Here is a 27,904-nt window from a genome sequence, read left to right as displayed (position 1 = left end):
TGTGTGTTTGTTACCATTCGACCGCAGTACCTTTCAATATTTAGACAAGTCTCATGCGTCTTTCCAGGCATAAAGCCACAAAGTTGGGAAAAACTGCAGCCACTGTGAACGTCCCGTCACTGCTTATGCATTTCAAATTTTTTTATTGCGAAGTACAAAGGTTACAAAACAATGGAGTTCACTTTTAGGTTATTCACCAGCACGTGCATGAAAAAAAATTGAAAAAACAAAAAATACATGCCTACAAGTACATTTGTTCTCATGGGGTTTTGAAATGCAGGTCACAGTAAAAAGCCTAACCCAAATAAATTTTATTCCACAGATTCCATGTAGTCGAATTTTTGAAGGACAAGAGCACGTATGCTGTGCCAGAGTGGTGGTTACAAAGGAATGAAACCGGGATCACTGCTTTTTGGCCACCTTTTTCATCCAAGCAACAAGTCATCCAAGCCATGCGAAGACGTGAGCCAATTACAAGGCACTGGGTTCAGCACGATGTGAAAATATTGCACTCGTACAGTAAGTTACATTTTTCTTTTTTTACGTAATATTTAAAATGATATCACAGCACAACCAAGGAGGGACAATTTTATACACGTGAATAACCCTAATGTAGATGCAGGTGGCTTGCATTATACTTGCTCTGAGGGAAATAATACCCCCAAATTCTGGGGTTTTATGCACCGAGGTTGCCCATGGGCAATGAGGCATGTTGCATGCAGAGTACTATAAATTTAGACCAACTGAAAAGATTCAACCTGCCCTGAAATCTCATTGCGTGTGCATTTTTGTTTTTGCTTTTTGAAAGAAATCCGCTGAGGCAAGGGACAAACTGAAGCTCTTTTTCCCAGCAGGATGCTTTAAGTTGTGAGCTTCCACGGGGGGTAAGCATCGTATATGTAAACCGTGTTTCCCCCCATTGTCCCAGAATGCATAAGAAAGTTGCCCCTTGGGTAAATGGCGGTCATTGGCATAAAGTAAATTTCAGTCTTTCAACCATTAGAGCACAAGCATCCTGCTCAGATACTACCTAATATGTGCTACACGGAAAACGGCCACTCAAGTTTCGCGCTGCCACGAGGGATGTCATACGTTCTTTTCTTACTTCGACTCGGTTGCATAATAGCTTTTCTACTGACTCTAAAATCAACAAGCTTAAAGGCAACACTTTTTTTCTTGTTGGCCTCCCAAGAAGCTCTTAAAAATTTTCTGAAAAAATGTATATCTTTTAAGAGCTATGCCTTTGTATTATCAGAATGACTTCAGACAGCCTTAAAAAAGCAATGTAGGGGTTTATTGCAGCCACATACGACATTTAAGCTTCTTAATGAGGCATGGCAAGTAAATTTAGAACACGCCACTGTACATGATGGCATGCTTGCGCTGAAAGGTGGCTCACAAGGACCTTAGCTTAAGTACGGGTTAATTGGCGTATTCATACCTATAAGGAAGGGCGTCAGACAAGGAGACACAATCTCCCCCATGTTATTCACAGCATGTTTACAAGAAGTATTCAGAACGTTAGATTGGGAACAGCTGGGTGTGAGGGTTAATGGAGAATACCTCACTAACCTCAGATTTGGACGTTGCCTTGCTAAGTAACCCGGGGGACGAATTGCAAAGCATGCTTTCCGCACTGGACGAGCAGAGTAGAACCCTGGGCCTGAGAGTTAATATGCAGAAAACTAAAGTAATGATTAATAACCTCGGAACAGCACAGCGGTTTGAGATAGGTGGCGAGGCAGTGGAAGTCGTAAGCGAATATATCTACTTAGGCCAAGTTGTGACCCGGGGTCCCAACCATGAGGCAGAGATAATTACAAGGATAAGAATGGGGTGGAGTGCATTCGGCAGGCATTCTCAGATAATAAATAGCAGACTGCCATTGTGCCTGAAGAAGAAAGTGCATGACAGCTGCATCTTACCGGTACTCACCTACGGGGCAGAAACTTGGAGGCTCACTACGAGGGTTCAACTTCAATTGAGAACGACTCAGTGGGGAATGGAGCGGAAGATGATAGGTGTAACATTAAGGGACAAGAAGAAAGCGGAGTGGGTCAGGGAACAAATACGTGTGAACGACATATTAAGTAGTAGAAATTAAGAAGTGAATGTGGGCGGGGCATGTAATGCGAAGGCAAGATAACCGTTGGTTATTAAGGGTAACAGAGTGGATCCCTAGAAAAGGCAAGCGTCGAAGGGGGTGGCAGAAAGTTAGAGGGGCAGATGAGATCAATAAGTTTGTGGAGATAAATTGGTCGCAGTTAGCACAGGACCGGGGTAATTGGAGATTAATGGGAGAGGCCTTTGCCCTGCAGTGGGTGTAGATAGGCTGGTGATGATGATCATGATGATATAAGTATGGATCTTATGGTCCTACTATCTACCATCACCTCTGTCTGCTGCTGCACGACAAAGCTACCTATATTATGCGGGTTGATTTTTGTTATGTGTTCTCTATAATTGTCTTGTTGGTGTGCTTAATTCTTGTTTCATGTTTTGTAGTGTGTCAACACCCTGTGGCGACTGTTAGAAATTCATAGCAGTTCACTGCTGCATCCGGCATGCAAGTGACGAGAGTTTATCAAAGCAAAGGGCAGTACAGTGGCCTAGTGCCATTTTAGTGTGCCTAATAAAAGTGCTTGATGGTGGAGCAACTGGACGTTGAAGTTGCCATGGAGCCACCCACAGAAGAAATAGGTAGCTTCACGGATGTTATGAAGTACACGCAAGGTTGCAGGATAAGGTAGCAGTCGCATCTGAGGATATCTGCTGCAGAGTACCTGGGTTCATGGGCTGAGTACTATGAAAATAACCTACAGGTTACGGAGCACTGCCAAGTACTGAGTATAACTTACCGAGTACTATGAAAAGAACTTACATTCGGGGAAAGTGTGGCAGCTCTGATGGGTGACGTCAGTAGATGAGAATTCGAGTGGTGAATGAGGACCAGAAAAAAGATTTTGGCAACATTTTCTGTAAGGTGTTTTTTGTCATATTTTTTCCACTTAAAGTTAGGCGATTGACCTGTATAGAGGATTGGTGGTAATACATTTTTGTCACTTGAATTTTAATGCCTTTGAAAGCATCTAACTAGGAAAACCATTATTTATACAAAGGGGAATGCTAGAAGGAAGGTAGGCAATGCGGTGTGTAAGAAAATTCGTGTGCAACTGCTGACAACAAAAGTCTAATCACTCACCACTTTCCGTATAAGGGCCCAGTTTTTGTCTGTACAGGTACTCTACAACAAGCACTCGATAAGCTGAAGGACGCCGAGCTCACGTCGAACCTAGACTCGGATGACGAGGAAGAGCCCATCAGGAAGCGCCCCAGGGGGTCCCGGGTGTACACCCGTGGGGGGCCTCCACCCGGAGTACAGCCACGTGCTTCCGTTGGTAGGCCATGCATTGCGTAACTAAAGAGATGTGTCTGGCATTGCAGAGCCTTCGATTGAATGCCATTAGCATTCGTAGCCCTTCCCTGAGATTTTCGTTGGTGTGTATTTGCGTAACTATTTATCTGAGGTAGGGCTCAATTTGATATCTGATATGAAGAGAGTGGAGCGAGGGTACGGTGTTACAGCAAAAGCAGTGAAAATGACAAACAAGGGGACCATTTCGGTCTGGGGCAACAGTCTGAAGGCACAATTCATACTTCAGATGAGGGAGCCTGGAGTGAGTAAATTGATGGTTGGAGGGAGGGGGAGGTGGGTGGGAACTTCAGCTTTTAATGAACAGGAGGGAAAGGGTGAAATGAATTTTGGTTATGGAGAAAGAAACATTTAGGAGGTGCGACATCGCTGCCTCCCACATGTATTCTCAGAAGCACAGCAGTGGCATTTTAGCAGAAGAAACAGTGCACATTACACTGCAGTATGCCATACCTCATCACTGCGTGTAATGTGGGCAGAAATAATTTCTATTCAGGATATGCCTTTCCATTATCTGTATACTCAGCACATTTCACTAAGCAAGATCTGGAAACACTCCTCTGAGGTGCCAAATTATTTCCATCTAATTAAGGCAATCCAGACTGAGCAGGTTTTCTAGATTTTTTGGGGATTTTTATGTTGAACGCAGCATTATTGGTTATGTTCCCCAGAAAGCAAGAAAACAAGAAGAGAAACAAACCAAGAATAGAATGAGCACTACACAGGTGCTCTTGTGCCTCTTGGGGTCAAAGAGTATTCCTCCCCATTAGCATGCCAAAAGAAAACCTGTACCACAAAAACCTCGAGGCCATGCCATGAGCACGTGCACAGCCACTTGCTGATCATTTGACCACTACTGGCTGGCCTGATGGCAAGCATGGAGAAGGAACGGGATGTAGAAAGTACGGAACAAGCAGCCCTGTCACCTTGCAGCTTTGCTAGCCATCTTCTCGTGTAGTGCAGGCTGGGGTTCAATTATTTTACTGGGAGAAATTGCAGAAAAGTTATTTTACGTGCATTTTTTTTATAGAAGGACAACCAACAGAACTCATTTTAAACCAGAAGGCTCATTGTTTTATTGTACTTTATTTTCAGGTTTATTCTAGTTATGAACAAATAGCTGAAGCTAACGGCACAAGAGCAACAAAAACAGGGTCATGGCTTAAAAACTGGTAGTTGTATGCAAGTTGCAAAAATTAGTGCTGCATATTTATGAGAATTAAGGTGTGGTCACACCATGAGCTGATTTAGTTGGCCGACACCATGTCAACAAGCTGTTGGTGGCCATGTCGCACCATGCTAAAGCTGATTGTTGGCCAACAGCCTGTGTCAAGACCTGACAGAAGCGCACGACCAAAGCATCGCAAGCCAAAACACAGTTTGCATTAGTGCACTGGTGGAGTTGTTCGAGCTTACTGGACCTTGCTAAGTTTTTTGAACTGTAGAAAGTAACAAAATAGAGTCACATGTTGTCACGGTGCTACTCTATCAATTCCTGACGACCCGTCGGCTGACTGGTTGGCTAATTGATTTTGACCGTGTCTTCAGTCAGCAAACACTACGTGGACTTTCGATTGGCCGATGTGTTTGTGTTGCTGTCTGCATATTGGGGCAATGTGGTCTGCCAACTTGGAAGTCAACCAACAAGTCTGACTCGCCGGCATTGTATCAGCCTAGTGTGACAGCGCCTCGAAAAGGTCTAATTACACTATATTGGTAATTGTGGGAGGATGCTGGTCATGAAATTTTGTTTGTGGCACAATTGAAAATGTATTGTAACTAAAGCCAGACAAACATATTACTTGGTACTGCCACGCTTACTCTGAAAGATTTGACTGCTGATTTTAAAGGCAATCGTGAAATAAAATTTAAACACGCTGTTTAAAAATCTCCCCTTAGATTCCCTATTAAAACAAGAAATTCCTGACCCCCCCCACCCACCAAGCCTCTGGAAGCGTATAGCATTCTGGGCTGCTGACATCCACTGTGTTACCCCAACAGCACACCCCTCCCAGTCACCCTGTGGAGCACATGCTGTCCTCATAATGATGGTTTTGGCCTTGGTTTATTTGTCAGCTACTTATATGACCCCATCATCGTGCACTAAATGGCTTGTGAATAAAAATATTCTCTTTCTCGCACTCTCTGGATAAAATATGCAAAGAGGAGGGTACCAGCACTGCCTCCTATAGCCGGTTAAAGTTGATGCTGGGTGAGTTGGTGCTCCATAATCTTGAATTCACAGCGCAAACACAAAGGGAGGGCACGACACGCAGGCGCTGACTAACAACTGAAGTTTATTGCTGTGACGTCTGGCATATAAATACAGCAGAAATCAAGGCAACAAATAAATCGACACGTAACATTTGAAAATAAAATATAACAATTCCGCCACGACATCACTACCACCACGTGCTTGCAAACCGTCTAGATAGTCGATTTCTTTTGATGATAGCGGGACAAAAGGGACGCTTACACACTTTTCTTCTCTTTTTGCTATCTTATGAGCCTCAATAATTTCCCTTGTCAGTTTATGCTTATTTCTACACAATATTGCGGTACTACTGAAGATAGGCTTGCACCCAGGACAGTCTCTACAATGTACTCCTAGATAGCTGCTTTTGCCTTTTTCTACGTTGTAACTATGTTCCTTTAGCCTATCATTAACGCATCTCCCCGTTTGCCCGATATATTCTCTGCCACACACTAAGGGTATGCTGTATACTACGTTTGTGGCACATGGGATGAACTGTCGTCGGTGCTTCTTCCTACAAGCCTCAGAACTTGGGGTATCACTGTTCACGTGTCTACATAGTCTGGAAAGTTTATCTGGAGCTGAAAAAGCAACACTTACATCGGCACGCTTGGCAATTCTTTCTAGATTATGCGACACTGTATGTATGTACGGCAATACTGCAACCTTCCCTTTCTTTTTGTTATTGCGATCATTTTTTTTTGCCTAGTCTTCATTTTCTTCAACAAACCTCCGGCCACAGACGTTAATAGATATGTAGGATAACCTGCATTAATTAGGCAATTAATCTGATCCATGAAACTAAAGCGCATCATGTGAACGCATGACTTAACAAGTGAATTTTTCTGGCACAGATTCGCAATTCCTCTTTTTACAAGTTCCTCTTTTCCATGTGACAAACAAAGCACTAATACTTTGATGCAACAACTCCTAACAATTTTTAATGACTGTTTGAAGCCTCTAGTAGTAACCCATGAATTAACCATTGGAGGATGTATTCGTTTTCTCGATCTTCACCTTTCTTTTAATCATGAGCACATTTGTTGGAAATACGAACCTCGAGGCAAGAAGTCGCTTCTTGCGTATGACTCTGTGCATTCGAAACTTGTAAAAAGAGGAATTGCGAATCTGTGCCTGAAAAATTCACTTGTTAAGTCATGCGTTCATATAATGCGCTTTAGTTTCATGGATCAGGTTAATCGCCTAATTAATGCAGGTTATCCTACATATGTATTAACGTCCGGTGCCGGAGGTTTGTTGAAGAAAATGAAGACTAGGCAAAAAAAAATGATCGCAATAACAAAAAGAAAGGGAAGGTTGCAGTATTGCCGTACATACATACAGTGTCGCATAATCTAGAAAGAATTGCCAAGCGTGCCGATGTAAGTGTTGCTTTTTCAGCTCCAGATAAACTTTCCAGACTATGTAGACACGTGAACAGTGATACCCCAAGTTCTGAGGCTTGTAGGAAGAAGCACCAACGACAGTTCATCCCATGTGCCACAAACATAGTATATAGCATACCCTTAGTGTGTGGCAGAGAATATATCGGGCAAACGGGGAGATGCGTTAATGATAGGCTAAAGGAACATAGTTACAACGTGGAAAAAGGCAAAAGCGGCTATCTAGGAGTACATTGTAGAGACTGTCCTGGGTGCAAGCCTATCTTCAGTAGTACCGCAATATTGTGTAGAAATAAGCATAAACTGACAAGGGAAATTATTGAGGCTCATAAGATAGCAAAAAGAGAAGAAAAGTGTGTAAGCGTCCCTTCTGTTGCGCTAACATCAAAAGAAATCGACTATCTAGACGGTTTGCAAGCACGTGGCGGTAGTGATGTCGTGGCGGAATTGTTATATTTTATTTTCACATGTTATGTGTCAATTTCTTTGTTGCCTTGATTTCCGCTGTATTTATATGCCAGACGTCACAGCAATAAACTTTAGTTGTTAGTCAGTGCCTATGTGTAGTGCCCTCCCTATCGTCCTCGTTTCGTGTTTGCGCTGTGAATTCAAGACTCCTATAGCCACCAAAAGTGGACCTCCATGCTTGCAGCTCTGTGTTTTCGTGTTCATTTTTCTCCTCCCCTGCTTTGCCCCATGCATGTCCGTGGCTATCACATTAATTTATTGACTCCTGCTCTCCACGTTCACTGTCTTTCACCCACCCCTCTGGAAATACATTGTTTGCTCGATTGCGATGCTGGCAATGCTTAGGGTGCTTCTAATGTGTTTAACACATAAACGAGCGCTTAAGGGCTCTGCTGTAAAATTCATAACGGCATTGTTAACCGCTGAAGTTGGGAGTCTAGAATAATCTAAAACCTGCCATTATGGCATATTTGAAAATGTGTGCATTCTTCATGTGTCTTTGAAAGCCGAATACATCTTTCAGTTTAAAAAAAATCAGCATTGTAAACTACCCTGATTGCTAATACCTTTCTCTTGTTCCTTAACTTAGGTCCGGTTCTACCAGTGTTTCCAGCTACAGGTGAGCTTGTAAAAAATAATTGGTTTCAAAACAAACTGACCTTTCCAAGAGGTTTGCATTGAATGGCTTTCCTTGCATTTCTGCTACTCCTAACACACATGCTGTGCCTGCCTGTAGCTGTGTGGTACTACAGGAATACAAAAAAAGTGTTTTCACTTGTTTGTACAGTGAAACCTCACTGAAATTCAAAACAGCGCTAAAAGACGGGACAAGGAAACGACGACACAAGGCTCTGACTAACAACTGGTTGCTTTATTGCACGGATTGCGAAATAAACCCAAGAGAGGAAGGCGAGAAGGAAACACGATAAAAAAAGGAGAAGTGCACGAACATTGCACACAAAACATAATATCGATACACGTGCATTGATTAAATGATAGCAACACTGATATGAGACGTGGCCAGAGGCGCGAGGCAAGGAAATGCAATCCTGAACAGTCGAGCTTTTTATGAATCCAGATAACGGATTTCCTTACTAGTAATTCAATAGACGGCTTACTAACACAATCGCCGCCTGCCTTGTGAAGGCGGTAGGCTTCATAGATTTCACGCTCACGCTGACCCTCATACGTTCTTGCAACACACGTGTCGTGGGACTTGGGCGAGCAGCCGTGGTCGTGACAATGTGTGGCAAGATTGCTGCCTGTACCCGTTTTTAGTGTGTTTGCATGCTCGCGGAGACGATCGTTCAAACAGCGCCCGGTCTGACCGATATAGGTCTTCCCACAGGACAAAGGAACTTCATACACAACGGAGCACCTACATTCTACAAATGGTTTTGTGTGGCCTATTTCGCAAAAGGTGCCCCTTGGCTCATTTATGTTCACTCGCCTACAAAGGCCACCCAGTTTGTTTGGTGCAGAAAACACTACTCCTACACCTGTGCGACCCATTACCTTTTTCAGCATATGCGAAACCACATGCACATAGGGAACGACAGCGATTTTCGCCGGCCTGTCCTTCAACGATCCAGGTTCGCTGCGTTTGCGAAATTGCCCTAGCAACACTTCAGGTAAGTCACGTAGCAAGGCCAGTGGGAAGCCTGCCGACAAGAGCCTGAGAACCTGCGAATCAAAACTGGCCTCTACTTCATGCGGGCAAGACTTCTTAAGGGAGCCCCTTAAAGCAGCTAAGACAATGCTCCGTTTCACGATTTTGGAATGGGCAGACGAGAACGAAAGAAGGCTTTTCCTGGAGCGGGGCGCATACCTCCAACAAACATGGCTTGGCCTGAAATGCAAGAGGAGGTCTAAAAACCACAGCTCATTGTCCAAAGGAAGTTTCCTTGTAAGCGTGAGACCAGCTAGGGTGGTCTTGAAAATGGCCACACGAAAAGGCCACACGAAACCATATGTATCCGTTGTGTATGAAGTTCCTTTGTCTTGTGGGAAGACCTATATCGGTCAGACCGGGCGCTGTTTGAACGATCGTCTCCGCGAGCATGCAAACACACTAAAAACGGGTACAGGCAGCAATCTTGCCACACATTGTCACGACCACGGCTGCTCGCCCAGGTCCCACGACACGTGTGTTGCAAGAACGTATGAGGGTCAGCGTAAGCGTGAAATCTATGAAGCCTACCACCTTCACAAAGCAGGCGGCGATTGTGTTAGTAAGCTGTCTATTGAATTACTAAGTAAGGAAATCCGCTATCTGGATTCATAAAAAGCTCGACTGTTCAGGATTGCATTTCCTTGCCTCGCGCCTCTGGCCACGTCTCATATCAGTGTTGCTATCATTTAATCAATGCACGTGTATCGATCTTATGTTTTGTGTGCAATGTTCGTGCACTTCTCGTTTTTTCGCCTTTTTTTTTTCGTTTTTTCGCACTTCGCCTTCCTTTCTTGGGTTTATTTCGCAAGCCGCGGAATAAACCAACCAGTTGCTAGTCAGCGCCTTGTGTCGTCGTTTCCTTGTCCCGTTTTTTTGCGCTGTTTTGAATTTCAGCATGCACCAACTAGCCCAAACCACCGTTCTAACGCAGAAACCTCACTGTTCACTTGTCGGCAGTTTTTTGGTGCGTGTACTATATACCACTGGTCTACACACACAAAAGAAGGGCAAAGTTTTAGGGTCGGGGTGAATGGTGAAGCACCAGAAAGACAGGAAATACACGACCAGTGGTGTGTCATGTATTTCTTGTCTTTTTGGTGTTCATCTGAGTTCAAAGTGATTGCCTGCTGATTATGTACCAACTCACACAGGCCAGAGCCACTCTGCTGACTGATATCAAATAACAACTATGCCAATAATTGTTTTTCAGTTGCAATTGTGTTTTGGTTAAGCTTATACAGTTTTGGCCTGTGGTGTGACCATGGAGGTCAGCCATTTTTCAAGACCCACGTAGGGAAAAAAAATAAATTGGGAGATCATGTGGAAGTTATGTGCTCCTTCTGTGCTATTCAAAAGTTTTCAGTAATTTGTTTTCCTTTTTACCGTTTTCCAATTTTATGCACTCCCACTATAACCCCTCGTTATAACGAACTCGCTTTACTCGAAATACCACTTTATTCGAAATTTCTTCTGGTCCCAACCCAAATGCATGCATTTTAGACCGCATTACTCGAAGCACATGAAGAGCAGGACCTAACGCTTAGAGCGAAGGGCCGAGTGGAGGCGTCGCCGAGCGGCGGCGACCCAGCAGCGAGTCGGGTGGTAAACGTGGTAGGTTAAAATAAGCTGGTGTTTCCCGGGAGATTTTCTCAAGCCGGTCATGCTTGATTCGCGCCATCCGTCTTAAGACAAACGGTCCAAAAGCGTGGTAGGGTGATTGAATTCTATCCCTAGACATTGGTCAATAGTGTGGATGCAACGGTGGGCAATCACTGACACTCGAAGTGCGGAATGAGCAGTGCCGTCGACAAGGGGGCGCCGAAAAAAACTTGTTTTGCAAATTTCACAGCTGTACACTCCGGGAAAAAATTGCCCAGTGATCCTGCAAGGCCCCTAGTGCAAAAGTGGTCAGTTTTAATGATTGCATTGTGTACCGACAATGAGCCATTAATCTTTTTTTTTTTTTTTTGTAGCTCAACAAACACAGCGTCAGACTCCAGCCACGGCATTTGCGGGGCTTTCCAGTACGAAACTCATAGCGTTCTATGACGCCCCTACCTCCCCCCTATAAACGTGGCCACTGCCTTCCCCTCCTCATGCGCTTAGCAGTATGCGAGGCGTTCGGGTGCCAGTCACTGCCGGTCCAATTGGAGCAGGGGTTGCTTGCGCCTGGCAAAAACATGAAGCAGGCAAAGCTCATTGCCTTTTTTGCACCTGAGTAAAGTTTTGCTTTACTGAATGCATTGGGTTTTTATTCTTCGCACTTGTAGTGCAATTGAATCTCAACTACTTAAGCTTTTCTTGTGTGATCGCTTATATCAAAATACCGCTTATGACGAAATTTTTCGCCGTCCCGCTGATTTCGTTATAACGAGGGATTACTGTATATATTTCTTAGGGTATAGCTTTTTACGAAATAAATTTTACGCAATCTCTTTGCATACACCACACTTGGTACATTGTTGAATACAGGGGCATTCATTGGTGGAAATTAAAGAGGGGAACATCTGCCAATTTTTTTACAGAGCCAGATCCCTATGAATCGCATGTGTATCACAATCTGGATGATGGAGGCCACTTCGAGGCAGGTCAGCAAAGTTTGCCCGTACATAATTCTTTTACATGCACATTTATAGCACAGTGTGATAATGCAGTTTCGCAATGTGTCGACGTTTAATGCCATACAGCCGGCGGCATCCCCGAGCGCTTCGAAGCTCCCGCCATAGTGTGCGCGCCTCCCCATTGGTGAAACTGGTCAGGCTCCTCCCACTGCCGCACGCAGTGCGAGTCGCTTTCTGGCCTAGACAAAAAAGGCGGCACCAGCGCGCAATCGCAGACGCAGCTGTGAAAAAAAAAAAAAAACGCGCGTGCAAGGCTCATAAAGATTCACAAATACTTGCTGGAACGATGAAACCCAACAAGCATGAGCGAACTCGAACGAAGGGCAAAGCAGTCGCATACGGCGGCAGTGGCGGCCCCGCCAGAGGCGATTAGGCTTACCGCCGCGGAGGATATTTGATGGGTGCTTTCGTAAGCGGCGTGTATGACGTTTTACAGTGAAAATTTCGCCCACGTTGTCCGCTTTTTTCCTCGCGTGCCCTTCGAGTTGCGTTTCAGCGAGTGGTTAGAAGCGGTCGCTGCAGCTCCCCACATCGCGCGAGTGGTCTCCGCGGCAGCGTCAGCGTCAGCACGCCTGTAGCTTGCGGGGCGCGTTTTGCGGTTCACGCTGATACCCTCTCAGATCGTTAAGCTCCAACAGCTACAGAAACAGTGCACCAGCCGTGTATGCACGCCACACAGTTTGTAGGCAAGGGGCTCGCTGCATTGGGCGGCCCGTGTTGCCGTTCACGTTTTATTGAGACCCCATTTCGCCGCTTCCGTCTCCCAAAATATACCCCTACAACTTAAATTTCGTTCCTAGTTCTCTGCGAAACTTCGTTACATTGAAATTCCAGCAAACAGGACTTTGTTACACAGAGAGTGAAAATGCATGGTGTGCATACACTTGAAGTTACAGAAAATTCCGTGATTCGTTACATCGAGGGTTTCGTTACATTAAAGTTTGTTTGAAGTTCGTTACATCGAGGTTTAACTGTATTAGATAATGCAGTTTCCTTTTTCCCTTAAAATTGAAGAATGGGCTGTTAGTAAAAACAGAATTCCTCTCTTTAAGGTACTCAGATATTTCTTTCAAAACTTATAGGACCATGGCAAGGTCCGGATCAGCAGCAGCAGCAGCTGCCACTCGTTCCTACAGTGCGCCAAGACTGGTGTGCTCCCAATGATTTAGGTGAGTATTAACTATATTACTTTCTTTTGGTTGCTACTGTGCTCGCAAAACTGCAGTCCAATTTATGAAGTGAAAAAATATTGCCGAAAAAAAAGGGCCTGGCTCTTGTTCTACGGTGTAGCTTGCAAAGCCTACACAATGATAAGAGGTTTTTTAGATCAGGAAATGTTGAGAAAATGCCAGGCAGCCTTTACGAGGTGCATCACGTGTACTATTCGTGCCAGTGCCAAAGACACGTACACGCATATTCATATGTGCATACCGCAGCCTGGCAGATGACACCGAATGCACCAAACTACAATGTGAAGCTGGAAGTGCGAATTTATTCCTCCGTGTAACTGTTGCAGTGCACAAAGCAAATTTCAAATTTGTTATTATTAACTGCATGCAGTTTGGTGCATCCAGGAACATCATTGAGGCTAAATGCACCTGCAAAGCTGGCATAGACAGCCCATTCAAGCAGGCTATGGCCCTAACATTCATCATTGATAAAGAGAAATCAGCATTGTGCACACTCGTACTATTATATTTACAGGTGTGCAAATACTTGAATATTCGAATACAAATCGAATACCTAGTACCTCCGTGAATTATTTGATGGGTGAATCAAATATCCACTATTCGATTTTTCGAGTCGTGCGAAAGCAGGAGATGTTGGCACATGCTGACACACTGCTGCTACACCATCTGCTCAGCAAGTTTAATTCAAATTGTGCTTTTGGTGAGCGCACCTTGCAGAGGCCGTAAATTTCATCCTGCAGCATGGAGTAATTTGTGATTGCATCAAGATATTTCCTTCATGCTGTCGCCATCAACTCTGGCCACAATTTTGAATTCTGCGAGCGGATGTTCACATGTTAGGATAGCTTCCGGTAAAGAAATCACTGCCGCTTTTGTTGTGTTTTTGGCATCTCCATTATTTAAAATCAGAAGAGGTTCTGGCTTCTTTTATTGCAGTTGGTGTATGCTTATTCATTTTTTTTTGCTTGTTTCTTTAGAACACAGAGTATAGCGCAGGCTCGTGCAGGGTGACTTTAGTTTGAGCTTTCCTTCTGCAACCTGATGTTCACGCTTCATGTTCCCCATGTCGTTCCAAAGAAGGACCCTATTGTGGTCCGTGATTGTGGTTGTGCTATGCTTTCGTGCCATATTGTTAATGGCTGCAAAGTGCTTGCTTCGGAGTTACGAGGCGCTGTCTAGTTGTTGCCTACGATTGCAGTACAGCAAATATGGTGCAAGCTGTTCTTCAAATGTGTATCATGCCCGCTCCAGATTCCTGGACTACCTACCACCTCATAGTGGTTCAGCAACTAGACTTGCGAATGATTGGAAAAGTGCAATCTTCGGGTTGATAAACAACGTCAGGACTCCCAAACATGCGAAGTACTAGCTTGTTCTTGCACAAAAACCTATGAAATATCGAGGCCTGTAAAAAAATTGATTTTCAATATTTGGCTCAATATTTGTTTCCTAATTCGATCCGATATTCGGCTCACAGGTTACTATTCAGTATTCCCTAATTATAATGACTAGATGGCTTAACAAGGGTGTACAATTCACGTTGCGGTACAATTGCCAAAGAATTTTTTTGCATGAAGGCGTTTTTTCCCACAGGTCGTCGTTCATTTTTTCGCTGCTCGTACATTTTAGTGCGGAAGCACTTTAGTGGCCGCTACTGCGTTTTGTAGCGGCAATGGTGGCACCGTCGTAACCGAGTGAGCTAAGGCAGAAAGAAAATGGCTGAGAAAAGTGTGGCAAAAGGGTGAGGAGAGGGCAGTATGCTGAGCTCGCACGAGACGCTTGTTGGAGCGTGTGGCAAAGGTGTTAGGGGGAAAGTTAGGGGGAAAATGGCACGCGCTACTATGATATCTCTCTCACTGCCTCCCCTGCCAGACACTACTCCGTTTATGACTCAATTGAACCACGTGGCATTTGGGCTGGAGGTTCAAACACGATTTGCAACAACACTGTCACCGGGTGCAGCGACACTTTGAGATAATGGCTGAGCAGCACACGCCGCCGTGCGTTCTGATCACGTAATCACTTCATGAGGCGCAGCAGGTAGGCACCATGACCAAGAAGACTGACCAAGAAGACTGCAGTTTGTGCTGTGCACAAATTTCACATGTATAGTAATTGTCAGTGCATTTTTAATGCACTTGGCAGTCTATCATATCGGTGCCACTTTTGTTTTACAAAGTGGGTTAAGTGTGGTTGTAGCTTAGGCTGTTTGATTCCTCCCATTGTCGATAAAATGGGAGAGACAGACGTGCAAGTGCAGCGTCTGCTCCCAGGCTCCTGTGTTGTCACTACTGGAAAGCAGAATGCAGAAGGCTTTCGGTTGCAGGAAAAAAGAAAAGAATTGCAAACTGCCGCAGTGTTTTTACAACCACACATTACTCAAACGCTTTTGTCCCTCTCGTCGAACCAATCATATGGAGGTGTCGTGCCATGGATGCTGGTGTGGAAACTGTTGTGACGGAAACCAATATAAATGAATCTGCTTAGAAGAGCTTGGCAAGTTTCCATAGCTGTTAGTGCCGCCAAAAACAACACATTAGAATAGACTTCGTTTACCTGGTTATATTTAATCAGAACAAAGTGCACATTCTAATCCACTGCAACATTTCAGTCCAAGGGGTGGTGCTGCGCATCTAGCTGCCCGGTCCCTATAGCTTAGGCTTCTGAATACACAAAAATTAGAACTGTTGGCAACTGGATTGTGAGTGCTCCATTTGTTTTCTGCAATATTTGTATAACAGCTGTTTATACTGTGAGTGGCATAAATATGTCATAACCATTGTATTCACAATGCAATCGCAGCTGGCCCAAGCAATGTAAAGCAAGAGGTAATGGAAGCCTGCCGGGAGATCATGATGCAACAAACAGAAGCGTGCCAGGTCATGCTGGACCAACAAGCAGGTAAGCAAACTCAATAAACATTAACATGATTGGTGTAGAAGGGTTACAAAAGTTTGAAGGCCATCCTTGCAAGGTACTGATGGGTTGGTGGAAGGACATAGCTGTGGGCACAACTTCCTGAGCAGAAGGAGAAGAACCATCTGTGCAGGCTCTTTCACCGCCGACATTGTGTATATACGCCTCGAGCTTCGCGATCGCTGCGCCGCCCGCCGCCGCTTCTCTGCGGCGCGTATGGGATGACGGGTTGTGCAGCTGGTAGTGGCTCATGCAGTGTTTTGGTTCTCTTTCGCTTCTTTTTGCTTTTCTGCGCCCTAAACAACTTCTTACGGCCACGTCTCTAAGAAAACAGTACGTTCAGGGCACTTCAAAAACCACCGCGTCCTGATAGAGTGCTCGAACACCAACAAGAGCTATGCAGGGACGTGGTACTGCGCGCTTCTTGGCCGCTCTTTCGGGCGTCGGCGATGGCAGCAGCATATATCCACTGTCACCTACGAATACGTCAGGCACAAGTGAATTCTAATGTCGCCTCATTTGGACCTGATACTGGCACAATGAGAGGTTGGTTTCGTTTTGCAGCGCGGTCAATGAATGCGGCTTTGTTTCGAATATATACGTCGTAGAAAATATGATTCAGGGATGTTATTACCTAATACCTGACAATGACTTGAGCCTTTTGAAGGAATAGAGGTCACACGAACATGTTAAGTATACTCCAAGTCTGCGGGTCGTTAAATATGTGCCCACGCCTGCCTGATAGAAAGACCAAAAAGAGTTAATGAAACCACGGAAAAATGAGTGGTCTGCCATGTCCGGAAGCAATATAATAGCTCTTACGGGAATGAAAGAAACCCAGTGCAGCTTCGGAAATGCTAGAGACGTTCGTCTTAACTTGAGCAAGGTAGGACTCACTAGACAAACGAGATGCGAAATGCAATAATATTTTACAAGAGGGGGGGGGAGCAGACGGGGCGCTTAACTATCGTTTTGTACAAATGCGGAGCGAAATCAAGGAATGGCTGCTTTAGTAATCACACACACAAGCTGCGCATTCACTTTTACTTTGTTTTTCGACTTCAACGAACAGCTGATCACTCGGCGGTGAGTGGGCGGGAGACTCCCGCGACTGCTTTCGAAACAGGCCGCTAGGGGGATTTCAGTGGCGCCCCTACAGGCAGCGCTCGAGGCGTATAGTGTAAATACATTGCTCGCATCTTCTATGGTTCATTTCTTGTGTCCTGCACCAACGTAACAATATGCTTTCATAGTTCTGGCAGGGAAGGTGGAGCAATCTCTCTTGTAGTTGCAATTTATCAAGTAGATCATTTTCTTTCACTCACGTCAGCTCCGTACCATATTGCACATGATAAGAAAGTGACAAGTTTGACTTGCATATCATGCAGGGGGAAGGTACCGTAAAAACCCGCGTATAATACGAGGTGCAATTCGGGGACAGCAAAATCAGAAAAAAAGTTTTCATCCGCATATAATGCGAGGTAAAGAGCACAGAAAAGATTTATTTGCACTGCAGTTACCGTTCAGTCATTGTCAGTTTTTGCTGGCACTGTCTCCCGACGTCCGTTCAGTCATCGTCAGGTTCGCTGCCGCTGTCTACTGAAGTCGCCTTGCAAAAATGTCTTCCCACAGAAAGTGGTCCTCAGTGCCAACAAGGGCGTTCGAGATGCCGCATTTCTTAAAAGAGCGACTGACGAGCTCCTCTGGGATGCTGGCCCACGCATCCGCGATCCACCCACAAAGCACCACTGGGGAAACCCGCGTCAGCCATCTGGTAGCTGTCACTTACGGGTCTCCTGACCTCATCCACTCTTGGTAGCAGGACCTGATGCAGTCTTTGAAAGACTTGTTGATGCAAACGTCTAGCGGTTGCAGCTGTTGGGATGTCATTCCTCCTGGCATGACAATGAGTTCGGGGTGGGGTTCGCGCAACAACTTCACGGAATCGGCCAGGTGGCAGCGGAAGGCGTCCAACACGAGCACTGACGGGAATCCCCAACAATGCTCCAGGCCGCCGACACCACACAGACTTTATCCAGTCAAGCTGCAGTTGCTTCCTCCACCCACAAATGCTGCCTTCGGTGACGCCGAACTGCCGTCCTGCGGCGCAATTCCAGATGATCTCGGCACATGAAATAACTTTTCTTTTAATTGCAGCCGAATATTGTTTTCGTGCAACCGACATCGTGATAGACTTGCAGTGAACGTGCCAAGATCTTTCGCGTAGTCAAACCAATCAAAATGGCACCGGCTGAGAGAAGCAGCAGCTAAGGTTACTAACAGCAGCCAGCTAACGCCACCGCAAGAAGGGGGAACTTACCAGCTGAAACTGAAAGTGAAAATATTCGGCTGAAAACAGGCACAAATTTTACATAGTAAAATTTGGAAAAAAAAAGCGTATTATGTGCGGGTTTTTACGGTATGTTGTTTAGCATGTGTGATATTTTATAAAATGTCATCTTAACTGGTTGCTAGTTGGGGCGTGCGAATATTCATGACTTGAATGTCAAAGTAAATAATGCGACATTCGATTTGGTTTTTAATTAGAAAACTTTGAAGTTTTTTAGTGTTTCAATAATAATTTAAAAAGGGGGCAGTTGTTTCATTGAACATAGATAAATGAAATTATGTCTTGTTTAAAACAAGAAAGGCCGGGCAAAAATGCATGACCTTTATGGTGCCGGCTTCCTCTGTTAGCAGAGACATGCTTTCCCGCAATGCGCCAGTGACGTGTGGTTAAAGTGCCACTCGCCACTCGCAACTGAAAGCATACTGAAAAAAAAAAATGCAATGGCATCCCTCAATAGCAAAATTAACAGGAAGGATTTACGAATACAGTACGGAATTCTTTGCAAAACAGAATTGAAAATTCACATGAAAAATTTGCTTATAAGTAATTACTTGATTCTAATATGTCGTTATTATTGCACACCTGACCTTCATGAGAAAAAAAGTAAAAATGAAGCATGAAATTTTTTTGTAGACACCTGAACTTAACTTATTGTAGTGGGACAGCTCTTGTCGCTACTAAATCACACCATACAGAGCTTTCTTATACTGCACCGCCAACACAGGCCCACAAATTTTGGGAGGAAGGTGAGGAGGAGGGCATTCATGTGCATAAAGGGGTGTGATTATGTTCACTGCTTTATATGTGCCAAGGCAAATCATTTTGTTATTTTATGAGCACTCAGGTAGCTAACCTGGAAATGCAGGTCTTTGCACACATGCTTGCAGTTTGTCACCCTTACAAAACGTGCAGTAATTGTGCAGTTATTGAAAATAATTGAAGTGTTAAAGTGTTGAATTGCTTGCTGTGGCTGCCATTTTTGTGCACTGCAGAAAGCTTTCCTTCCTGTGGGGGGGGGGGGGGGGTAGTGGCATGCAGTGCAAAACTCTGCAGGAGCTGCCTTTGTTCCACTGGTTATGACGACTCCTTTTGTTTGCATGTTTCAATCATTGTGTTGGCGCCATGGACTGTGCACTATGGTGGCTCTGCAGTTCCAGTATCAATAAGCACTCACTTAATTCCATGGTTTGGTCAATTAATAAATAGAGAAATATAGCTAGTACAGTAGACTCTCGATAAACGGATGCACTAGAAGGTGAATGTGCTCATAGGTTTTCAGAAAGCAAGAAAACTACAAGAGGTTTAGGCACAGTATTCACAAAGTTGATTTGGCAACAATGAGTCGCTGTGCACTACAAAATGCATCAATTATTTTTGTTTGAGTCTTTGCAATTGCATCTTCACGGAGGCTAGAGGACTCGACTTTGCGAGTGCTTACGAGCCACCGATTTTGAAAGATGGCAAGGCGGTAATGAAGCGCGAATAGAACGATGGCATGAACGAGGCGGCAGGAGCTGAGACCTGTAACATCGGGAGTATTGAATTGAGACCAAACGACTGGAACAGAAACTGCGATGTTGCTTTTGTTGCGCTAACACGGCTGACCACGAACGAGGTGAGGCTTACGAGGCCAACGAGGCTAAAAAAAAAACATGGAGGAAGAAAACAAAAAAACGAAAGGGAAGGAACTGTTAAAATCTGATTCTCATGACAATGGGTTTCACAGGAGCTTTATTTCTGGTTCCGTTTACACGGTGAGGCTAAAATTTTAGTTCCGATTACCGAGTTTTTTTTACGCTATCTGAATACAAAACCAACCAACTTACAGGCTCCTGTTCCGTTTAAGCGATTTCTGTTTATCGAGATTCTACTGTAGTTTCTATCCGATCCAACCAGTTTTGCGTTCTGCCACAAATCCTCTCAGAGTAACTTATGCCAAAAGTTGAAACGAACGTGAAGAAAGATACACAAATGACAAGTAGCAGCAACTTCTTTTTTCCTTTTTGATATTTGTGGCAGCTGCTTTTTATTTTGATTGGAAATGCTCAGTGTCATTTTCAGTTCTGTCTTGAGAACTAGACTAATTTTTGTACTTATGCAGCTCTCTGGGAAAAGGTTCTCCGGAACCAGGCAGAAATATTAGCCAAGCTTGGTTCTCTCAGCCGACAACGTGTTGGAGGAATGGCAGGCACCCCTACCCTGCCAGAGGACTGCCCCCCCCTGCCGGTCCAGACAGCCGAGGAGTTGAAGGAACTTAACTCCTACCTCGGGAACCGAGAGAAGCTGGAGATGATGGTATTTTTGTGCATGCGCGCACTTTGTGCTTACCGTATTTGCCCGAATCTAACGCACCGTCGATTGTAATGTGCACCCGTTTTTTTCGTGGTCCGAAGAAGAAAACAACGATTGTTGTCTTTGATTGTCCTCGATTGTAATGCGCACTAGACTTTACTTGACTTTCATTACTTAATACAAAAATTCAACTTTTTCTCACTTGGAACAAGCAAGGTTTATTCCAAAGGTGGCACGAAAGGAAATGTGCCAGTTTTTGCTGGCAAGACAGTCACCACGACGACGGTCCGGGGCAGCGCCGTTCTGTCGTTATGGGTCTGTGAGCCGCTCGCTACTGCTGCATGTACTCTGCCAGCGTGTCTTCTATTTCTCTTTCTGTTTGTACCAGTCCCACATACAAGTGTCCGGAACACTGAGCATGTGACACGGCATCCATCGCTTTCAACGCACAAGTTTACTTCATTCTTAAATGTAGCATTGGGGTGAACCCGCCGTGTCTTCGCAGTGGGAAATTCCACAGCAGAAAGAACAGAGGAATTCAAAAAGACTATTCAGACAACAAAGGCAAACATGCGCCAACTGCGAAGTGCTGGCTACGTGTTCAGTTGTCAAGCAGCCATCTTGAAACGCCGATGGTGATATGGCGCCAGAGTTTTGAGTCGTACTCCATTTTAATGCGCATGTGATTTTGGGACCTATTTTTCCAAAAAAAGGGTGCGCGTTAGATTCGAGTAAATACAGTACATGTTTATTTTAAGGGGGGACACTGGTCTTGAGGACATTTTTGTTATTTTTTAACCTATTGGCTTGAGATTTACAAATTGAGTGTATTTCAACATCCTGAGCACAAATATGCAGTCAGTTGTCATCTATGGGGTGTAAGTTTAGAGTTGTGCAACATGTTATGTCACTCCGTTTTGGGCAATTTTTTCATTATGTACCTATGAAATACTCAAATAGCTTTTATCCCTTTGTGCTCTAGAAGGACCAGGGAGTGCAACTATACCCCTTCAGTAATTTTAGCATGGTTTCTGCGAACGGTGTAAAATTCGTAAATGTCAGGTCATCAATTTACAGTGTTTTTGTAAAACTAACTGCGTAAAATTTTGTGCCAGCAAAAATAAAATTCTGTACTTTTGTGGGTTTATTGCACTGTTCAGTTCATAAGCTTTCGAATGCAGCAAAAATGATGTAAATCGAACCAGTACATCCCAAGATATTGTACGGGACAGCTGACCATGTGGGAAAAAAATTGGTTCCCAGAAAACGGCATAAAATTTGCAAACAGGCAAAAATGGTCATTTAGGTGACTTCAAAGGGTGACAGCTTTGTGAATACTTATGATACAGCTATGATATTTTACAGGTACATTCTTTGGGACCTGTAGACTGCAAATAAAATTAATACAGGAAATTGATTTTTTGGCAAATTTTCGGTCCCCCCTTGCATGTCCCAGACGGAAGAAGAGAATTGTAATGCTAGATCAGTGGTTCCCAAATGGGGGTCCACATACCCCAGGGGGTCTGCAAAGCCCTTCCAGACATCCCTTTGTCCTTTCTGCCAAACCTTGTTGGCAACACAAAAGGCGCCTCACTGTTTGACTTCCGTTTTTAATTTTTACATTGGCTTTTTTCGCAACCAGCTAGCAATGCAGGAAAGGCACACACACAAAAGGCAGTGTATAGTGTTTTTGTATCAGCAAGAGGGAATGGTTTGGCAATACACCAGTCACCAGCATAAAAGTCAGACACAAAAAGCGGGCATTGATATTGAATAAGTATGTGGGCAACTTCAGCTGCAAGAGTATTGTTTGACATTATGACGTGATGAACACAAATCATTGCGTGGTCCCCCGTTGCTTTTGCAAGCCCAAAAGGGCTCCCCACCCCCTCTTCCCCGGCCACTCATGGTTAGGAACCAGTGTTGTAGATTAATGGGCATTCTTGATTTACCAGTCGAGGATGCTCCGCAGAGTCTGGAACTGGTAGTCCAGGAGGCCCATTGATGACCGTAACAGTTGGTTGCCAAATGTAAAAGAGTTGTCATAAACCACAGATGGTAGGTGGCTACTGAGGAAATCGCAAGGATTTTTCATTGCAAAATCATTGTCACATGTGAGTTTGTTGTAAACACTGTACTTTGAAAAAAGTCTGTGAAAACCACACAGCCAAACCCGGTTATCAAAAAAAAAAAAAAACTAACAATTCGATACAGGGGTCATTTGATACAAGCATGCTAAGGGATTCGGCATGATAAAAGCAGATGTTGTTTATAAACACATTTTACTGATGAAACTGCCCTAGCTTCACATGAAATAGTCTTGTATCTTCTGCTTGAACAAGCTTCACTGCCTGAGACAGTATGCACTTTTTCATACTGTTCGAAGAGTCATGCAGCTAACAACGTTTCACATTTGGAAAGAAGCACTGGACTGGTGCTAGTGCACAAATCACCTCAGACATTTTGAGCAAGGGATCATAGTGGCTTTCCTCATAACCCACTTTTACTTGCGCTTGGTATGGTACAATGTTGGCAAAGTAAGACCTTACAATCTCTCCCATGGTCACAACAGTATCATCCACGAACTCGCTGGATGATCCGGCAATGGTGTCTGGAATTTTCCATAGCTCGCTCCACAGTTTGGCAACACAGGCGATGGCTTTGTCGCACCCAGGATTTTCAAAGTCATCACTGGCACGCACAAGCAGCAGATTCGAAGCGATTTCAGGAGGTTTCTTCAGTAACATCTGCCCAGAACCTACTTCGAGAAGGTTCAAAGCTCCCTGCTGATCGTGCCAAGAGGAATCAACCCTTGTGCACTGTGGGGATGTGTGACTTCTCACCATATTTGACTTGATTTATGATTGCCAGCTTCACAACGAAATGCAAGTTCAGCAGCTTTGCGCTAGCTAGAGCTGTCAAATGAGTGTTTCTAGTGCTAACCACCACAACTACACTTCGAAAAAAAAAAAACCCCATAAAGAACGAACAACTCAAACAAAAAGAATGGAAAAAAAAACATGGTGGACAGGCCAAGATTATTTCTTTAATGGGGGGGCAACAGCTCAGACGGGACTGGGGCGTCACAATAGGGAAGGAGAGCGAGAAGGAAGGGAAAGAGTGGCCCACTGTCCATGAGTGGCTGGGCTAAACAACTGGTAGGGGTGTGCCGGTGGAATTTCTCCTCCACCTTGAGGGAAAACCAACTTGGGGGGGCACACCTGCGCCATTTGCCGTTCAATATATCGGCTGTCACTGGTATTTTTGTTTGATATAGGCGTAATTTTCGCTATATATTTTAACTGCGAATATGCCGTGACCAGAAATAGTTCAATATACAGGGTAATTTGATGGAAACGGATCGGATTGTAGTTGGCTAGTTCGTTAGGTGGATTACTCTGCCTATAAACCCACTATGAGCTAACTTTTGTTACAGCTAAGGTGCAAAGTTCTCTGCATGGGCAGTTATTTTCATCAGAAGCTCACCCTTTTAGGATGCCTTCGGACAGTTGTGTGAGCAAAGTTAGAAGCCCCCAACAGGATGCATAAGTGCCATGTATCCTGTTAAAAGTATGAAGTAATTTTGGGAGTTCCTTTAAACTTCTGTAGCCAGGTTTAAATCAACTGTATTGCAGTGAGCTGGCCCAGTGGCTAAAGCATTGTTCTGCTGATCCCAAGAATGTCGGTTCGATTGTCGGCCGCGGTTATTTGGTGTGAGGAACAGATGGCTCAGTGTGGGTGCTATACACGAGCCTATACTGATTCAGTTTCTTTGCAAGTATGGCATGCCGTCCCATTCAATAAAGGTGGAGATAAGGTAAAAATATAAGAGCTTTCTGGAAAGTCAGAGCTCACAATACGTGCTTTTCTGGGAAGGAACCAGTTTGTGTGTGGGCCGCACTCAGAATGGTGGCTTTCATGTTTTTTAACTGCTGAACATGTGGGTGCCATATCCTGCTTTCAAGAAGTGCGTTTTATCACAGTCAAGTTATGGGCAAAATTATCGAGGCTAAATTAATTTCTGATCCACATTTAGCTGACCAGCACTAAACTATCTGTAGTTCTGAGAGGCAAAGAACTTGATTACTTGATCTTATATCTGGTTGCCGACCTGTTTTTTTTTTTATGTAACCTTTTTTTGCAACTGTGATAGTTTTATTTCATTTCAGTGGTTTTTATCCAAGTTCTGTTCAATTATTTACGTTTGGATGAATTCTTAACAAGGACAAACCTATGGCATGTTACCGTATTTGAATTTCAGCCTGTGTAGTCAGAGTTAGATTGGAACCTGCGACCACTGCCCCCCCCCCCATTGCTTTTTTTTTTTTTTTTACCAGGCCGACTACTTTCGCCAAAATGGTGGTCCAGACTACAAAGTGGCTGGAAGGACTATCATGAGCATGCTTGTCAGCAATTCTCTGGCGAAGGTGTGCAGCTGGGCCGGGTCGAAGGGCTCGAAGGAGGCATTTGCTGATCATCATAACATCTTGGCGCTTGTTCTTGGTAGGTGGCCTTAATTGGTTTGGTGAATTAAATATGAAGATTTGGCTTTCATGACCCGCCGGAGTGGCTCAGTTGTGCTGCTGAGCAGGAGGACGCGGGTTCGATTCCCGGCCGCGGCGGTTGCTTTTCTGATGGAGGCAAAAAGCTGAAACGCCCGTGTGTATGAGATTTCGCCGCACGTTAAAGATCCCCAGGTGGTCAAAATTAATCCGGAGCCCTCCACTACGGCGCGCCTCATCGCCTGCGTTGCGTCGGCGCGTTAAATTCTACAATCAGTCAATCAATCAATCAATTTGGTTTTCATACCTTCTACTTTTCCAGATATGTCAGTTTGTTTTTTGTTTGGGCATAAGTTCTGTAGTGAGCAATTAGGGAGGTTTTGCTTTTAATTTCTTCATTTTTTGTTATTTTGCTGTCCCGCTCGTGCAATTCACGTAGTATAAAAGATTTTTCTACTAACCTGTTTGGTTTTCACATCGCTCAGTATTATTTTATTATTGTCATAACTAATAGTTTCTTTACATTCTTGTGAAATTTGGGGTTTCTTTGGTGATCATAATGCTACAGACATAGACCTTTAGACGTGTGTATCTCTAAACGCAGGTATATACTGAAAATTGAAAGTTCAAATTTGAACAACTAGAAAATTGAAAGTCGAACAAGTTCAAGTTTCTAGCACTTGAAACATTTAATACCTTATTTACCATTATAGCTAGAACGCAAGGCTTGGGGATGCAATAAAAGTCAGATAATTGACACAGTTACATGCACTCTTGTGTGTCTCTGTGGATTTTCAGTTTTACAGCGTCTCTGGCCTCGTAACCGAGTGAACAAAAGAGACACCAAAGACAGAAGAAAAACGGAAGAGGAAAGTGTAGCAAAACTGTGAGGGAGAGGGCAGTATGCTGAGGTGGCACAAGACGTTCCCCGGGGTGATGCACTACGAGATAACCGAGGGAATGGATCACCGAGTATGAGCCAGCACGAAAGCAGAGAATGAAAGTATTGCAAAAATGTGTAGGGGAGGGCAGTATGCCAAGGCTGCACCACAGAAACCCAGCACATGCTGCGTGCTACAAGTACATCGGTTCTTTGGCGTCCTCCTCGTTGATTGGCTCATCCAAACCACGTGCCGTTTGCATGGGAGGTTCAAACACGATTTACAACAACATGCTTGGCGGAAGTGACACGCTGCAAGATAATGGCAGGGCAGCACATGCCATCGTGCGTTCGCTGATCACGCAATCACTTCCCGAGACGCAGCAGCTATGTGCCATTACCGAGAAGACTGCAGCTTGTGCTGTGCACAAATTTCGCATTAGGGGGTGTAGGAACGGTCAGCCTTTTCTCGTTTTTGCTTGCAGTACTCCATCATTTTAGTGCTCCCTAAAATTCCAAAACATTCATGTTTTGGAATTTTAAGGAGCACTAAAATGATGCAGTTTAAGGTTAGGCGGGCTAAATAGGTGGCTCTAAGATTTTCAGGAGGACTGCCTTAAATGAATCATAGTTAAAAAGTGGCACAGTACATGTGAAAAGTACACAGTGCCTAATTTTTTCCCCTCCACCCCTTTTTATGCAGCTGCACTGCGCCCGAAGTTTCCCGACCTTGACAAGACCACTGTTGCTGCTGTTGTGAAGAGATGGCTCTATTCAGCATCGGACCGTGAAGGCGGCCGCAACCAGCGAAGGGCCGACAAAGCCAACAGCATTGAATAAAGAAATTTTGCTGTCAACAGAGACTGATCAATAAGCAGGGCTGTGGGTTCAATGGCCCCGCGGCTGGGGGCCGCACGGTGGCCGCACAGTGGCTGCCGGTCACAGGCCACGTTCCAATAACCATAATCCAGCCGCAATCCGGCGGCCATTAGCAGGCCGTGCTTGGGTGGCCGTAATTCGGCCTTTTTTCGGTGGCCGTAAGCTAGCCGTTCTCCGGTGAACGTAGTCCAGCCGCATTCTGGTTGCCGTCGTACGGCCGGAGCCCTACGGCCGAAATGAGGCCGTATGAACGGAAGCCGGTCCAACGGCTAACGGAGACTGGCCGTTGGATAGCTACAGGAATACGGCCGTGTACGGCCAAAAGGCCCACATTTGAACACGGGCCGTGAACGTATGCCGGAAAATGGCCGTATAGAAATTCACTGGCGAAAGTACTTCGGCCTACGTTCGGCCGGGCAGTCCTGTGCTGCCTGGGAAGGCACTTGCAGAACTGGACCCCGTAGGCGACATGGTGCTGTGTGAAACGCAGGGCTGGTTTCCTGAGTGGTGTAATGTGCAGTGGTTAAAAAGTTCTCATAAACGCGAAGTCTCAGCTGCAGAGACTTACGACACTGTGGATGAATTCTCTGAGGCGCTGCTCTGTAACCAACATGGGCTGGGCCTCATGCACTTTGCCCACAGTGAGGCAGCACATGTGACCTAACCCTTGTTGTAGCTGTCTTGCAGCTGTCACTAGAAGCAATTATAAGGAATAACTTTTAAAGAAGTCATGAAAGTTAATCGCGAGCCTCACTCGTTGCGGCCAATGCTGTGCTCGGCACCAAAGGTGATTTTACGCTCAGTAATCAGCTCTAGTACCAAGGGCCCTTCAGAACTTTGGAAAAAAAAACCTGTTTGGCAAATGTAACAAAAATGGTGTCAAACATGAGGAATGATGGTGGTGGCATTGTCTCTACAAAAAAAAACTTTTTTGCAATACTTCGGACAGTAACGTCTGCTTAACACCTGGAATTTGTCTCCGAGAGTGAGCCCGACTTTCTCTGTGACTGCACAATGGCTTCAGACAATGACAAGAACGACAAT

General features: G+C 44.7%; 1 protein-coding gene across 1 annotated transcript; it reads left to right on the top strand.

Moving 5' to 3' along the window:
- The first annotated feature begins 110 nt into the window (after positions 1–110).
- LOC144152332 (uncharacterized) lies at positions 111–26,830 on the top strand. The gene is made up of 9 exons (XM_077683597.1): positions 111–519; positions 3,240–3,398; positions 8,148–8,177; positions 11,756–11,818; positions 12,934–13,020; positions 15,844–15,942; positions 20,409–20,602; positions 24,937–25,102; positions 26,685–26,830. The coding sequence occupies exons 1-9, from the start codon at positions 453–455 to the stop codon at positions 26,819–26,821; spliced, it is 1,002 nt and encodes a 333-aa protein (XP_077539723.1). The 5' UTR covers positions 111–452; the 3' UTR covers positions 26,822–26,830.
- Positions 26,831–27,904: the final 1,074 nt, after the last annotated feature.

Source organism: Haemaphysalis longicornis, unplaced genomic scaffold (assembly GCF_048455015.1).
Source record: "Haemaphysalis longicornis isolate Haplotype H1 unplaced genomic scaffold, Haemaphysalis longicornis Haplotype H1 scaffold_9, whole genome shotgun sequence".
NCBI lineage: Eukaryota > Metazoa > Arthropoda > Arachnida > Ixodida > Ixodidae > Haemaphysalis > Haemaphysalis longicornis.
The sequence above is the reverse complement of the archived record's forward strand: the minus strand, read 5'-3'. Positions and strand labels throughout refer to the sequence as shown.

Excerpts from the sequence above, each read along its gene's own strand:
- LOC144152332 (XM_077683597.1), top strand. The coding sequence starts at position 453 with ATGCGAAGACGTGAGCCAATTACAAGGCACTGGGTTCAGCACGATGTG. Across the intron at positions 8,178-11,755 it reads ACCAGTGTTTCCAGCTACAG|AGCCAGATCCCTATGAATCG; the intron begins GTGAGCTTGTAA and ends ATTTTTTTACAG. Across the intron at positions 25,103-26,684 it reads CATCTTGGCGCTTGTTCTTG|CTGCACTGCGCCCGAAGTTT; the intron begins GTAGGTGGCCTT and ends CTTTTTATGCAG.